Here is a 16,740-nt window from a genome sequence, read left to right on the forward strand (position 1 = left end):
CAGAACACACATTCTTCTCAAGTGCACATGAAACATTCTCCAGGATACAATGTATGTTGTCATAAAACAAGCCTCAATACATTTTAAATGAATGATTCATACAAAGTATCTTCTCTGACCACAACGGAATGCAGCTAGAAACCAACAACAGAAGGAAAACTGGAAAATTCCCAAATACTTGGAAATTAAACAACACACTCTTAAACAGTCACAAAGAATCAAATAAATCTCAAAAGAAATGAGAAAATATTTAAAGATAAATGAAAACGACAACACAATATACCAAAACTTACGGAATGCAGTGAAAGCAGTACTCAGAGGGAAATGTATAGCAGTAAATGCCTACATTATAAAAGGAAGATCTCAAATTAAAAACCTAACTTTATATATTATGAAACTAAAAAAAAAAGAGCAAACTAAGCCTGAAGCTTAGAAGGAAAATAATATAAAAACTAGAGTGGAGATATATGAAATCAAAAATAGAAAAACAAAAGAGAAAATTAATAAAACCAAAAGTTGGTTCTTTGAAAAGCTCAACAAAATCAACATACCATTCGCTTTACTAGCAAAGAAGAAAAAGAGAGAAGATACAAATAACAAAAATCAGTAATGTAAGGGGGATCATTACCATTGACCTTACAGAAATAAAAGGTTACAAAAGACAGTATTATTAACAGTCCTATGCCAACAAATTAGATAACCTAGGAGAAATGAAAAAATTCCTAGAAGCACAAAATTAATATCTTTATTTTTGTGTTTCTAGGAATTATAAAATACTGATACTAATTTTTTGTTTTTTTCATAGCTTTTTCTCCTGTTGATCACATATTCCTAAGTCAGTCCAGCAAATTCTCACAAAGATTTATGCAAGTGAGGACCTCAGCAATCATATGTAGTTTTTCCAAAGTTCTAAATGAAGCAGAAAGGAAAAAAAATAAAATAATATGATTCCTCCAGGGAACTTACTGGTGGTGTAGCAGCTGACAATTTCCTAGTTTCCTTTAACCTTTGACTAGGATATCACGGCAACGACCATTCTTCCAAATTCAAAATCTCTTAAGGTTACCTACATACCATCTTGTTCAAAATCTAGCTATAAACATTTCTTGAAAAGAGGGAAACAGTTATCTTATTTATTTATTTATTTTCAGCTCAGGTTACCTTCTCTTTTCATCCCTAATCACCCAATATATTCGCCCTCCTCCAAAACTACACGAAGTTCTTTTACCTTGATAACAGCAAGTCATTTGGTTCATACCACTAGGGATACAAGTTATTCCTGTATTTAGTTTTTTCAATAAAAGTAGCCAATAACACTAAGTAGTATCAATACGAGCACTCAATGCAATCATTTAACTTATTAAAAGGAACAGAGGATGAACAAGTGGAAAGATCTAATGTAGAACATAAGGACTATGGTTAGTAATATATTGTTTTCAGGATTTCTGCTAAATGAGTAGATTATAGCTGCTCTTGCCACAGGGGAGAAAATGGGTAGATTTGAGATAATGAAAATGTTAATTTATTCAACTAAATAGTAATAATTTTACTATACATGTGTATCTTATAACACATTGTATACCTTAAATATTAATATATACAAAAACATTTATTCTAAAACAAATAAATCTCTGCAAAACTGAAAGGCAAAAAAAAAAAAGGAACAGGAATGCGAGGAGAGTGCAGAACACTGAAGAGAACACAAGTAGCCAATATTCCATTCTAACATATCTCTCCTTCCCTATCAAAAGCTTAAGAAAGAGAAGCCTCAGGCAGAACAGATACATATTTCAATCTACAGTGACACAGAAGCTTTTAATATCATTTTAAACTCCATTTTAATTTTATTTGTCATGTAAACATATCTAAATAAGAATGAGACTTTGATTTTCTACTAATATGAAATACAAGCCTCAACCATTCCTTTAAAAATGTGTTTAGCATATCAATCCACGCCCAAAAGACTACCTATAACACTGGAGAGTTTATACTTCTTTAACGATTTCCTTTACCTTGTAAGTAGTCATTCGATGCTGAGCAATTGTAGTCAGTTTTTCTAGAAGGCCTCGTAGCCGTTCCTGTGTTGCTTGGGAGATCAAGTTCACAGCATCAGAGTTAAGTTCTGTAATGTCATGCTTTTTACCTGCAGAAGCAGAGAAAATCCATTACGTATTTTAGTAGTGGCTGATAATTGAAATAATTAGCACAGCAGGTATTCTGTTCCCCCTGGAAGTCATACCCATTATGAATAAAGGTTTGGAGATTATGATTTTCCTAGTAAAGTCACAACTTCAAAGATCTTAGACATTACATTAATAAAACCTAGCCTGAAGCCTCTGAAAATATAGACATTGTTTCACTTAGCCTCTAGTATCATTCTCCTTGCAAGGTCATTTATAGGACAAAGTTAATAAGAACACAAATCAAGTCTACTGTTCAGGGAGGAAAATGGTAACTGCAGAAATTAGTACCATATTCTGTTAATTTTAGTAATTAAAAAAATAGAAAATTACATTTTGCCCTGTTTGACACTGTTAACAATTTATGACATTTATTTAAATGAATTCAGATCGTGAGTCTCTGTTAATGCCTTGTCTAGAACGCATACCTATATTCCTTTTTTCTATTACCAATCATGTTTACCTTGCACTAACTGATGTTCTGATATATTCACTTAGTAGTCAATTTACAAGTTCAAATGGGTTCAAAACCTCATCGTTTCACCTACCTATCTGAATAACTTCTCTCTCACTAGATTTCCTTTCCATAAAAAAACCAAACTTCTTCCTTCTGCTAACTAGCAAGAAAGTTTCAGGAAAACAATTTGGACCACATACTCAGAGTCAGAAGTTCATTTATAAATCAACCTTGTCAGTATTTAAATAGTATTTCTCAGCCCCAGTGAAACCACTTATGTCAACAGAAGCTTATATCTAAAGATACAGGCAATTAGGTAATCTATTTTAAACAGGCTTTTTAAAAAGCACTACTGTGATTGTTTTTAACATCTACACGTGAATTTTTAAAATATTATAGTTGGATTTTATATTCTAATTTATCTGAAATATACTCATATTCTCATCAAAGGGTGAACTACAGAAAAAATATGCTTGAATTAAAAGTCAACAACTCATTCTTTGATATTATATAATGAAAGCAAATAGGAAGATACAAAATTAATCAACTTCTCCTAAACGAACCCTTCAAAATGTAATTCATTACTTGTAACAAAGCTGAAATCCTCTCTAATCTCAGATTCAGGCAGGGAAAAAAATTCTACAAAGTCAACTCTACTTTAATAAAACCCTCAGCATAGGCCAGGCATGGTGGCACACGCCTATAATTCCACCACTGTGGGAGGCCAAGGCAGGTGGATCACCTGAGGTCAGGAGTTCGAGACCAGCCTGACTAACATGGTGAAACCCCGTCTCTACTAAATACAAAAAAAATAGCTGGGCATGGTGGTGCACGCCTATAATCCGAGCTACATGAGAGGCTGAGACAGGAGAATCGCTTGTACCTGGGAGGCAGAAGTTGCAGTGCGCCAAGATCGCACCATTGCACTCCAGCCTGGGCAACATGAGCAAAACTGCATCTCAAAAAAAATAAAAATTAAACTAAAACCCTCAGCATAAACAAATAGTGGGGCCTTCTATAAAAGAAAAAGTACAATTTTATTTCTTTTTTTTTTTTTTATTTTCTTGAGATGGAGTCTTGCTCTGTCATCCAGGCTGGAGTGCAGTGGTGCAATCTCCGCTCACTGCAACCTCTGCCTCCCACGTTCAAGCAACATTCCTGCCTCAGCCTCCCAAGTAGCTGGGATTACTTACAGGCAAGCGCCACCACACCCGACTGATTTTTTTTTTTGTATTTTTAGTAGAGATGGCGTTTCACCATGTTGGCCAGGCTAGTCTCAAACTTCCAACCTCAAGTGATCTGCCCACCTCAGCTTCCTAAAGTGCTGGGATTACAGGTGTAAGCCACCGTGCCTGGCCTATTATTATTTTTGAGACAGGGTCTCACTCTGTCACCCAGGCTGGAATGCAGTGGAGCAATCATAGCCCACTAAAACTTCGACCTGCCAAGCTCAAGCAATCCTCCCATCTCAGCCTGCTGAGTAGCCAGAAGTACAGGCATGAGCCAACAGGCCCAGCTAATTTTTTCGTAGAGATTGTGTCTCACTATGTTGCCCAGGCTGGTCTCTAGCTTCTGGGCTCAAGCAATCCTCCTGCCTCAGCCTCCCAAAGTGTTGGGATTACAGGTGCAAGGCACCTTAGTGTTTGAAGAAGAACCTCTGAAAATAATTTCATATGTATTCATAAAACAGAGGTAATTCATACAACATAAAAATATACATATATTTTAAATATTAGAAATAATTGCTGAGATTAAACAATTCCAGGGTTTAGGGAACAACCAAATGTTGTAATGTCTTCACTAAATTGGTAATAAAATACAACTTAAAAATTACAAAGTAAAATACTGTAGAAAAATTTCCATTTTAAAACAAAACACCCTTTTTAACAAAATCAACAAAACTGATTAAGATCTAGTTGGTGCTTGCACACTAGTTATGTGATTTTACTGACTGTGCAATTTAATTTAGGTAATTAGGAAAAAAAGAACACTGGCATTTTATCTGTTAACATTATTCAAGTAGAAAAATCCTTTTTCCAAAAAGAAAATCTTTGGGTAAATTTGTAATTTCTATTTTTAAGAAATAGCCTTGGTTCTGACCTATTCTACAAGGACGGAATTTTATTATAAATGGAAAACATTCCTAGAAATATGTAACTCCATTCACTCTATGATTTTACTTTAAAAAAAAAAGCTTAGATAATTCAGAAGTAAGAATTCTTGAAGTTTTCCATATTATTCGAAAGGTTTGTACTTCATCACTAAGAACTGAAAATGATTTAAGCCCAGGAGTTCAAGATCAACCTGGGCAACATAGTGAGACCCTGTCTCTACGGAAAAATACAAAAATTAGCCAGATTTAGTAGTGCGCACCTGTAGTCCCAGCTACTTCAAAAGGCTGAGGCAGAAGGATCACTTGAACCTGGAAAGTTGGGGCTGCAGTGAGCTGTGATGGCACCACTGCACTCCAGCCTGGGCAACAGAGCAAGACCACATCTCAAAAATAAATATTTTTTTAAAAAAGAAGTAAAAATGCAAATAGTTGTTACTTTATTGTGTTAAATTAGAGGTTACCAAACTATGGCCAACAAGCCAAATCTGATCACTCTTTGTAAGTGAAGTTTTACGGGGATACAGTTGCATGGACTAAATGTTTGCATCTCCCCAAAAGTCATTCATGTTGAAGCTCTAATGCCAGTGAGATGGTATTTGGAGTTGGGGCCTTTGGGAGACAATTAGGTCATAAAAGTACTGCCTTCACCCTAAGAAGAGACCAGAGAGCTAGCTAGTTATCTTTCTGCCACGTGGAAACACAGCAGGAAGATGGCTGTCTGAATACCAGAAAGAAGGCCTTCACCAAGAATCTGACCGTGCTGGCACCCTGATCTCAAATGGCCAACGTCCAGAACTATGAGAAATAAATATTTGTTGTTTAAGCCATCCAATTTATGGTATTTTGTTACAGCAATCCAAGATGACTAAGACAATAACTGTGCCCATTTGTTTATTGTCTATGGCTACTTTGTACTATGACAGCCGAATTGAGCAATTGTGACAGAAACCATATAACCTACAAAAGTGGCAAATACTATCTGCTCTTTGAAGGAAAAAGTTGCTTATCCCTGTCCTAAGTGATCAAAAATGCTTTTAATGCCAAAAAATTTTCTATCATATAATCAAGGTTTAAACCATACTGGAAATACAATTTGGAAGGAGGCTGGGCACAGTGGCTGATGACTGTAACTCCAGCATTTCGGGAGGCCAAGGCAGGTGGACGACCTGATGTCAGGAGTTCAAGACCAGCCTGGCCAACATGGTGAAACCCCATCTCTACTAAAAATACAAAAAATTAGCCGGGCATGGTAGTGGGCGCCTGTAATCCCAGCTACTCGGGAGGTTGAGGCAGGAGAATCGCTTGAACCCAGGAGGCAGAGGTTATAGTGAGCCGAGATCGCACCACTGCACTGCAGCCTGGGCGACAAGAACAAAACCTAGTCTCAAAAAAAAAAAAAAAAAAAAAAAAAAATCGGAAGGGAGGGTAACCGATAAAACTAAGTATCTACTTATATTTTACCAAAGCACTAGATAATTATATGGCAATAAGGAGTTAAGCTACCAATAGATTTCCTAAGCCATCACAGGAAGGTTTAGTGCTGAGACTTGCTCCCAAATTAAGGAACTGGTTTCTATATAATACAAAATACATATGCAAAGAAGAAAATGGAAGAAGTGAAGGAATGAAGGAAGACAGGGAGGGAGTGAAACACAAGCAAACAGAAAACAAACACATTTTACAATCAGCTCTTCTGGACTTGAAAGCTCTAGTTTTTCATAATAATGTATTCTCGATTTAAATTAGAAATGTAGGCCAGGCACGGTGGCTCACGCCTGTAATCCCAGCACTTTGGGAGGCGGGTGGATCACCTGAGGTGAGGAGCTCAAGACCAGCCTGGCTAACATGGTAAAACCCTGTCTCTACTAAAAATTCCAAAATTAGCTGGGCCTGGTGGTGGGTGCCTGTAATCCCAGCTACTCAGGAGGCTGAGGCAGGAGAATCACTTGAACCTGGGAGACAGAGGTTGCAGTGAGCCAAGATGGCACCACTGCACTCCAGCCTGGGTGACAGAGTGAGACTCCATTTTGAAAAAAAAAAAAAAGAAGAAAACCCTGGTCATTTATATAGCATATAGTAGCTAAAACATTTATTTACTAACTACCTGTGAAGTAGACCTAAAAATTGTAATAATAATGAACTTTGTAGTCCTTAAATATACCATAGGTCTATAAAAATCAGAAACCTTCACGTTTTTGTATCAAGCCTTCATTATAAAATATAAAGGTCTTACTTAAGTATATTCGAAGCTCATTAGTACTGGCCCCAAAAATTTGACATAGGTGAAGAAGCCTCCTGGGTTCAAGCGATTCTCATGCCTCAGCCTCCCAAGTAGCTAAGACTACAGGTGCACCCCCACCACACCTGGCTAATTTTCTGTATTTTTAGTACAGACAGGGTTTCACCATGTTGGCCAGGCTAGTCTCGAACTCCTGAACTCAGGTGATCTGCCCACCTCGGCCTTCGAAAGTGCTAGAATTACAGGCATGAGACACCGTGTCTGGCCGTGTTTTCTTACATTTTCTTTCACACTGCAGCCATCTAACAACTACTCCTGGACCTAGAGAGGACCCTAAGACTCTAATCTAGTTTTTTAAAGTAAGAATGGGTTTAAATTTCAAGGTTAAGAAAAGGGAAAGGGAGTTACTTTCTTTGGATGTCCCTGTATTTCATAAACACAAACATGTAACATAAGTGTGCATTTGTACATATATATATACCGAAAGTCCAACTATGGAAGGAACAGGACAGAAAAAAAAAATAGTATATTATATATTCATGCAAAAATATATTCAACTATTCCTCCATTAAGAAATATGAGTAAAATATTAACCAAACCCAAAACCATGTTATATTAATAATTTTTAAAATAAACTACTTCTTTCTGTAATGCCCATGAAATCCTGATTATTTCCAGAATCTTATTTAAGCCTCAGAGTTCCAGGACAACCAACCCAGCTTGTCTCTTTTGATAATATTTTCGTGCAAACAGACATTTCTATGAGGTCAATAATCATAACTGTACACTTACCAATGTCTAAAATTCTCTTTTGTAGAGCTCCAATAAAAAGAAATGGTTCATCTTTACATGACTGAATGAGTGTGCCAACCAATTCAGAGTTTGTTGCTAAGATGCAGGCATTTTCTTCATTAAGGTTGACCCCTGCCATAGAAGTCACATCATTGATGTCATCTTCATCTCTAATAGAAAAAAAAAAAAAGTTATACATTTTAGGTTGTGTGTGTGTGTGTGTGTGTGTGTGTGAGCGAGAGAGAGAGACAGAGACAGAGAGAGAGAGAGAGTTTCAGAGAGCAAAAGAATTAGAGGTCTCTCCTTGTAACTAATGGCATTATTTTACTTAATTCATCCAATCAAGAGAAGTGAAGAATGGCTACCTTTCCCTGTAAGCTTTTGAAAGTAATTAGTGTCTCTAACCACCAATGTATATTTAATAACAGAAGGATAAATCAGAAGTAACTTTGTCTTCTAGGTCCCAACTTTCCCTCTCTCAGTCTGGCAAATGAGAAACACCAAGAGGCATTTGGAGTTACACCAAGTCATCCATAAATCCTCTGCAATGAAAGACAAAGAAATGAAAACAGACATCTTTTTTTTCATCCAAGATGGTTAAAAGTCCATCAGCTGTCCCCAGTGTACTCTACCATTCATTCCACTTAAGGGCAGCAGAAATTCCCTGGTCCTGAAAGGTCCATATCCACATAAAGACCCCCTTGGGAAGAAGCTTACTAGACTAGCCATTCTAAAACCAAATGGTATAAAACCAGTTTTGTTTTTCTGTTTCAGACTTTTGGTGTGCTCCATCTATACCAACTGAATTCGTTAAACCACATCCTCAGCAATTACCTGAAAATATATAAAATATAAAACACACTCATGTACATATACATATACACATACATACATGTGCATAAAAAATACAAAAGATGTTTGGGCTCCTTGCTTTGTATCAGCAAAATTAAACAGTTGTTTTTAACTAATGGAATTGTTACATGGCCACGGCGCTACGATGAGTATATATATTTAAGGGTAGAGAAGAGGGAGAGGAAAGAAATACTAAAATTCCCTCATAGCATCCTTATCACTATATGTAATAAGAAGCATCTTACCAGGGTTATAACTTATATGACAATGTATAACATAAGTTACAATAATGTGATTAAATAAAAAGGTGTTGTTTCTCTTTATTGCATGGGCCAAATGGTATATAATATGGTCTTTTGTCAATAGGATTTAAGTTACAAATTTCTCTGTGGTAATGCATTTGTGCACAGAAAAAGGAAATAAAGTATTAGTGTAAAATGCTCAAAAAATGAAGGCCTCTGGTGTTCAACTTTAAAAAACAACACATTAGGGATGGAGGGAAAAGAACTCATACTCAAACATAAATAAGAGATGCAAGCAAAATAAAAGAAAGTAGGCCAGGAGCAGTGGCTATCATCTGTAATTCCAGTACTCTAGGAGGCCAAGGTGGGAGGATTGCTTGAGGTGAGGAGTTTGAGATCAGCCTGGGCAACATAGGGAGATATCACCTCTATAGAAAACAAAAAAAATTAGCCAGGCATGGTTGTATATGCCTGTGGTCCCAGCTACTTCAGAGGCAGAGGTGGGAGGATCACTTGAGCCTGGGAGGTAGAGGCTGCAGTGAGCTGTGATCAGGCCACTGCACTGTAGCCTGGGTGACAGAGTGAGACCCTGTGTTTAAAAAAAAACTCAAGGAAAGTAAACTGCTAAACACAGCAATTGAAAAAATGAAGAGAAGTAACAATGGTCTTACATGAACAGTATACCAAAAGCTCAACATTAAAAGGCATGTCTTTGTAATGGGGAAAGAAAACAGTAAAAACTTAATCTCTCAAACCACCAAATGAAATATGCAGAGCAAAGAAATGTCACAAAGGTATCCTCAGAGATATGGGATGCTAAGAACGATTTTAAGAATCACTCTGCCACCTATATAAATAAATCAATGTGTCCAGATTTAAACATCTAAACATTTAAACATCAAAAGCATTAAGAATGGAAGGAATCATAAGCCTAAAGATGGACCAAAATCTGAGTAAAAAAATTTTAATGGGACTATGTAAATTTTATTTTCAAAAGAACACATGAACATAAATGAAAAGTCAGATCACTGCAAAACAGAATCCTAACAGTTATTTAACATCTCTGGGACTCAGTTTCCTCCTCCAAAAAATACATAACTCAGATTAGGTGCTTTCTAAGGTCCCTCTCAACCACTTAAAAAAATGATGCAGCTCTCTTTGGACTGACACGGAACAAAGAGACTGCACCTTGAAAATAAATATGCTTACATAGGCATAATATATTTTTGGAAAGATACATAAGAAATTATCTGGAGAGGGAAATACAAAACCAGGGATAGGAAGAAGGCTTACTTTATTCCAATTATACCCTTTTCTATCTTTTGAATGTTGTACTACATATATGGATTGACCAATCAAAATAATTGGTGATACTGAAAGTAACATAAGTAAACACTCAGATAAAGAAAACCAAAGATAGAAAAATTGAAGTGTAGAGATATAACCTCATCCCTGCTTTAAAGTAAAACTGGAGTTTTAATGTGGGGGTAACTCCACATGACCTTTACACATATACATACAACACTGAGTGCCTGTCAACTAAGATGTGCGCCAGGTACACAGGCCCCTGGAAACTGCACCTTGCTTCTCTAGCAAGGTCCCTGTACAGCCCTTGTTGACATCTCACACACGGGCTGGAGAGACCAGCGCCAGGCCTACTTACTACCAATACCTAGCATAGTATTAGCACTGAACAGAATTCAGTCAATGAGGAGACAGTCCCATGTCTTTTAGAATCTTGCAGCCTTTCCCTGCAAATAAGCAGGGAACTAACTACTCAATAAGATTTGTTCTTGCCTGCCATCCTTCCTTCTATCTAGCCCCAAGCTGAACACAGCTCCCTCTAGTTACCATGGTTACAGATGGTGGCAGGCATAGAGGAGGACCCCTACTGAGGGAAGAGGAAAAGGTGCCACAAAAAACAGCACCCAAGCTATTTAAAACTTTAGTCAAGAAGGCAGACTGAAGGAAAGCAGTGTTCTAGCAGCATATCAGTAAGGCTAGATAAGAGGTCAGGACACTAGCAAAGGCTTTGATGTTTAGAGATATTTGTGATTCTGGTTTGGTTTTAATTTTCAAGAAGAAAGTAAGAATCACCAAACCAAGTCTTCAAGTCTTCTGGTCTGATGTGGTGTCTTTCGATGAAGGTGCTGTGAAAGACAATCTGTTTTGTTTTAAAAGACATTCAGAAAAACAAACTTAATAGTGCCTCAGTAGAAAAAGCCTTCCAACTCAAGATTCTATGGAGTGTTACAAGGAACTAGGCAAATATTACAAAAATATCACTAGTTTGTCACAAATACTTTGCATTCTAGCTTCTGAAACTGATCTACTTCTTTAGCTTTTGAGAATGCCTGCTCATGCCTGCCTTCTTACAATGTCTTCTTCTATCCCCTTAACTTCTCTAACAACAGCAGACTACTTCTTCTAAAGTAAAGTCAGTCATGTTATTTTCCTATTCAAAAATCTTTCACATTACCCTGAACTCAACTTGACATCCAAGGTCTTCCAGGTAACGACGGCAGTTAGCACTCTTCCCCCTTCCTTCCATTATTCACTATAGAATAGCTCCTCCTGATTCTGGACTTTGCGCAGACTATTCCCTTCCTGTTCTAGGCTTCAACTTCCTTTGTTTTTTTTTTTTGAGACTGCGCCTCGTTCTGTTGCCCAGGCTGGAGTGCAGTGGCACGATCTCGGCTCACTGCAACCTCCGCCACCTGGGTTCAGGCGATTCTCATGCCTCAGCCTCCTGAGGAGCACCAACCCACCTGGCTAATTTTTGTATTTTTTTAGTAGAGACAGGATTTTGCCACGTTGGCCAGGCTGGTCTCAAACTCCTAACCTCAGGTGATCTGCCTGTCTCGGCCTCCCAAAATGCTAGGATTACAGGTGTGAGCCACCGTGCCCAGCACCTTTGCTTTTTTCTTATTTTCAAAGCTTTCAAAGCCTTATCTATGTCCCAGATCCACTTTGAATGCCTACTTTAGAAATGCTGGTTTTACACTTTTAAATCATTTGTCCAACTGACTGCTACAATGCTGAACTCTTGAGAGCACATATTTGTCTCTGTTATGGTAGTTCTTACTCTGTCTTCTTTTCTAATCAATGTATTTGCCTTAAATTCCAACTAATTTTATTGATCATATTAATCATCTTCATTACCTAACACTGCAGCTTTTTTCCTAGTATGAAACAATGGAAACAACCTAAATGTCCATCATTATGGAACTTCGTTAAAAATATCAAAATCACAGTGAATATGTACTGATGAGACAATCTCCGAGATTACTATTAAGTGGTAAAAAAAAAAAAAAAAAAGAGCAAAACATTATGTATGTATTATATATTACCATCTGTGTTGAATACTGTATCTAGGGAGCTCCATCTTGTCATGTACCATCAATAAAGTATACTGTACCCAAGAAAAAAAATACTATACTTAGAACAATACACAAGAAACTGAAAAAAAGTGGTAACTGGTTGGCTCTAGGCTGGGAACCTGGGTAATACGGGGATAAAGAAGTCAGGTGAACTCTTACTTTTCCCATTGCATACCTTTTTGTACCTTATAAATTCTGTGTAAAATGTTCACATTACCTAGTCAAATAAATGAGTTTTAAAAATATAAACAAAAACTTTTATTTTAAGATCTAGTTATTTCCTTAGATTACTAAATCCGTAATAAAGTAAGTTTGCCTTCAATATTCTTTTTTCACCTCTCTCAAGCAGAGCCTCTCTACCACAGTGAGTCAGTAAATTCACACAATATCCTGCTTATTCCTTCTTCTATGCTTTAAAGTTGTTTTTCTCACGGGAATTTCCCTCTCTTCTTATTAACTCAAATGTAGCATAGCATACTGCAGTACTTCTCAAGCAACAGTGTTTTTAGGAAACACCTAGGAAGTATATTTAAAATGCAGGTCTCACTGTCAAACACACATCCACACAGTACCCAGGATTCTCATTTGGTAGGCCTATGATGGAGACCAGGGATTTGGAGTTTTCTAACAGGCACACTTAAATGATCATGATACAAGTGGTCTAAGGACCACACTAAGAAAAATACTGAGTTAAAAAATTAAGAGTACTGATTCTAAAGAGATCAAGGTTTCAGTCCCTGTTCTGACCATTATTAATAGGATGGCTGGGTGCAGTGGCTCACACCTGTAATCCCAACACTTTCGGAGCCCGAGGTGGGCATGTCTCCTGAGGTCAGGGGTTCAGCACCCACCTGGCCAATATGGTGAAACCCCATCTCTACTAAAAATACAAAAATCAGCTGGGCATGGTTGCATGCCTCTAATCCCAGCTACTCGGGAGGCTGAGGCAGGAGAATCACTTGAATCCGGGAGGCAGAGGTTGCAGTGAACTGAGATCGCGCCACTGCACTCCAGCTTGGGCGACAGAGTGAGACTTCATCTCAAAAATAAATATTAATAGGATGACCATGGACAAGTTTCTTCCCATCTCTATTCATTGATCCCCTTATCTGTAAAATGGGAGTGAAAATGACCCTCGTGTAATTTTGTGTGAAAACTGTATTAGAAACTAAAACTGCATCAGAAACTAAAAATTGGTATTATTTATTCATTGAAAAATAACAAATATATATTACCATAAATAACATACTTTAATGAAAATTAACATATCAAAATTTAAAAATAGAATAAGAGTGGTACTGCCTTCTATTTTTACAAATCTTTTTAAAATCCATGGGTCCTCTTGCATTTTGAATGGGATCTGTTACTCAGGCATGGTTTTGCAACATCATCCATTGGTAATATGGAAAATACTAGTTCACTGAGTTATACAGTTCTTCCAAATTTAGATTCTATTACATAATCCAAAATTACACGTATCTCCACCAATCAAATCAGAAAATATAACTATTGGAAAGCTGTCAAACTCATGGTAATAGATAGAAGTTTTGCAAAATTTTCATTTTTGCTTGATAGCTCAAACTTTATCATTGGCAAAAAAAAAAAAAAAAAAATACTGTCAGGTTTTTTTCCCTTAAGTGACAGACTCACTTCATTCATTTTCATGAAAATGTCTGTCAAATGCTGGTCTATATATACTTATAGTTCCTAAATTTATAATGAACATCAGAAATATGATAAGGATTTTTAAAATACAAGTTCCTGCCATACCCAATCTCCAGAGATTTTATTCCACATTAGATCAGCTCCAGAAACCAAAATTTTAACAAGTTCCCTGGGTAACTCTGAGACTGCTGATCTATAGTATATTAGCAAATATTTAGTTATCAATTGCTTCCTAAAGTATGTACTAGCTCTTTCCTATATTCATGTTCTCAATTTGATTATTTCTTTTTTTTTTTTTTTTTTTGAGACGGAGTCTCACTCTGTTGCTCAGGCTGCCAGGCTGGAGTGAAATGGCGCAGTCTCGGCTCACTGCAACCTCCGCCTCCCAGGTTCCAGTGATTCCCCTGTCCCAGCCTCCCAAGTAGCTGGGACTACAGGCATGCACCACCACACTCAGCTAATTTGGTATTTTTAGTAGAGACAGGGTTTCACCATGTTGGCCAGGCTGATCTCGAACCCCAGACCTCAGATGATCTGCCCACCTCGGCCTCCCAAAGTGCTCGGATTACAGGCATGAGCCACTGCGCCTGGCCTAATTTAATTTCTTAACAAGAAATTTTTAGATTTTTCACACCACAGCATTATAATTGTCTCTTGGCTTTCATCATTCTTGAGAATGCTCGTGACAAATAAATCAGATATGCCCTATCTCCTGCCTATATAACTTCAACCTTCACTTCATGGTGTAGCTACCTCTAACGTCCTCCTTCTCAGTTTATTCTGCACTAAAGTACACAGATAAATTTTCCTGAACATAACTTTACTATGACAAAATATGACTAAAAACTTTGAAAGACTTCACAATATAATCTCCAAGTCTTCACTCATATACTCATATAATTCACTCGCAATGTTCAACAACCTCATTTCTTTTTTCTCTCTTTTTTATTAAGACACCCAGGCTGGAGTGCAGTGGCGCAATCTCACCTTTCGGCAGCCTTCACTTCCAGAGCTTAGGTTATTCTCCCGCCTCAGCCTCCCGAGTAGCTAGGATTACAGGCATGCGCCACCATGCCCAACTAATTTTGGGGGGGTTTTTGTTTGTTTTTGGCTTGAGTGCAATGGCTGCATCTCGGCTCACTGCAACCTCTGCCTCCCAGGTTCAAGCAATTCTCCCTGCCTCAGCCTCCCAGGTAGCTGGGACTATAGGCGCATCACCACACCCGGCTCATTTTTGTATTTTTAATAGAGATGGAGTTTCGCCACGTTGGTCAGGCTGGTCTCGAACTCCTGACCTCAGGTGATCTTCCCACCTCAGCCTCCCAAAGTGCTGGGATTACAGGCGTGAGCATACACAAGGACAAATAGACTCGTAATACATGAAACAATGCATTATATATGATGAAAGTTAAACAAGTTAATATACACTAGAGAATCTAATTCCTGCAGTATGGAAAAAATGGACATTAAAATTGGTAGAGTAATACCATCTACGCAAATAGCACATAATCTGGTCCTATATTATTTTCCAAGAGTGTCTTTTTAAAGTAATAAAAATCACACTAAAACCCCTAGTTGTTAAAACACCTTCACTACCAGATATAGTATATAGATATTATCCATAAATATTTTATTATGTATCTCTAAAATATAAGGACTTTAAATTATCACATAAACATGTTGATATTAATTCCTGATTATCATATCTTCAGTTGAAATACAGTTATGCAAACATGCAGAGGTACTATCCTGTTTGCCACTTCTGATTCTGAAGTATGATGGAAAGAACATGAATCTCTGGCACCCTCTGGTGTTTAAGCACAATACAGCTTCCCATATTCACCCCAGCTATACTGACAAACAGAATAGAAAACAGAATCTTCTTAGCAGAAAAAGTCACAAATGAATCCCCCCAAAAAGTATAAGTTAACAAAATAGTTTTAAAAAACTATGAAAATACCATTCTATATTATTAAATGTCATACAGTTTGGTCAAGACAAGAGCTAATACTATTTGCTACTATTTCTTCTTATTTAACAAGAGCCAACATCGAGGGTCTATTATCAGTTTCATTTAAAAAGTAACTGAAGTAGGGCTGGACACGGTGGCTCATGCCTGTAATTCCAGCACTTTGGGAGGCCGAGGCAGGTGGATCACGAGGTCAGAAGATCGGGACCATCCTGGCTAACACAGTGAAACTCCGTCTCTACTAAAAAAATACAAAAAAAATTATCCAGGTGTGGTGGTGGGTGCCTGTAGTCCCAGCTACTCAGGAGGCTGAGGCAGGAGAATGGCGTGAACCAAGGAGGCAGAGCTTGCAGTAAGCCAAGATCGTGCCACTGCACTCCAGCTTGCGAGACAGAGTGAGACTCTGTCTTAAAAAAATAAATAAATAACTGAAGTGATGTAAGTATCCAGGGAAGCAAAATTAAATTTAAAAAGACACCACTATGAAAAGATACGCATAAAGCCATGTGTGACTGTGAATTACTAGAAAGTACTGTACAAAAATGAAAAGTGAATCTTTGTACAAAAATATCTAAGAAATAGCTGAGATTATAAATACTTTTTCAAAACTCACCATTTCAACAAATATTTGAATGCCTATTACGAAACAGGCATCGTTCTAAACACTCGGTATACATACAATGGTAAACAATCATTGTAAGCTTTCATAGACCATTAAAGAAGAAGTGGGAAATACATGGAAGCAAGGGTAAACAAATAAATGAACAAAATAATTTTAGATAAGTACCTCAAGACAGCAGATATCACTGTGGAAGCTACTTTATATTGGTTGGCCAAGCAAAATTTACCTA

The 16,740-nt window shown here is 37.3% G+C and overlaps 1 protein-coding gene across 6 annotated transcripts in view; it reads right to left on the reverse strand.

The window, feature by feature from the left end:
* TAF4B (TATA-box binding protein associated factor 4b) overlaps window positions 1–16,740 on the reverse strand; it is a 215,396-nt gene that overhangs the window by 112,852 nt on the left and 85,804 nt on the right. For all 6 annotated transcript variants that reach the window (XM_063613543.1, XM_055235569.2, XM_055235551.2 and 3 more), the window contains exons 10-11: window positions 7,782–7,951; window positions 2,013–2,143 (exon numbers count right to left, since the gene is read on the reverse strand). In XM_063613543.1, the coding sequence (XP_063469613.1) occupies window positions 2,013–2,143; window positions 7,782–7,951 (301 nt within the window). The remainder of the gene's footprint in view (window positions 1–2,012; window positions 2,144–7,781; window positions 7,952–16,740) is intronic.

Source organism: Symphalangus syndactylus, chromosome 1 (assembly GCF_028878055.3).
Source record: "Symphalangus syndactylus isolate Jambi chromosome 1, NHGRI_mSymSyn1-v2.1_pri, whole genome shotgun sequence".
Lineage (NCBI taxonomy): Eukaryota > Metazoa > Chordata > Mammalia > Primates > Hylobatidae > Symphalangus > Symphalangus syndactylus.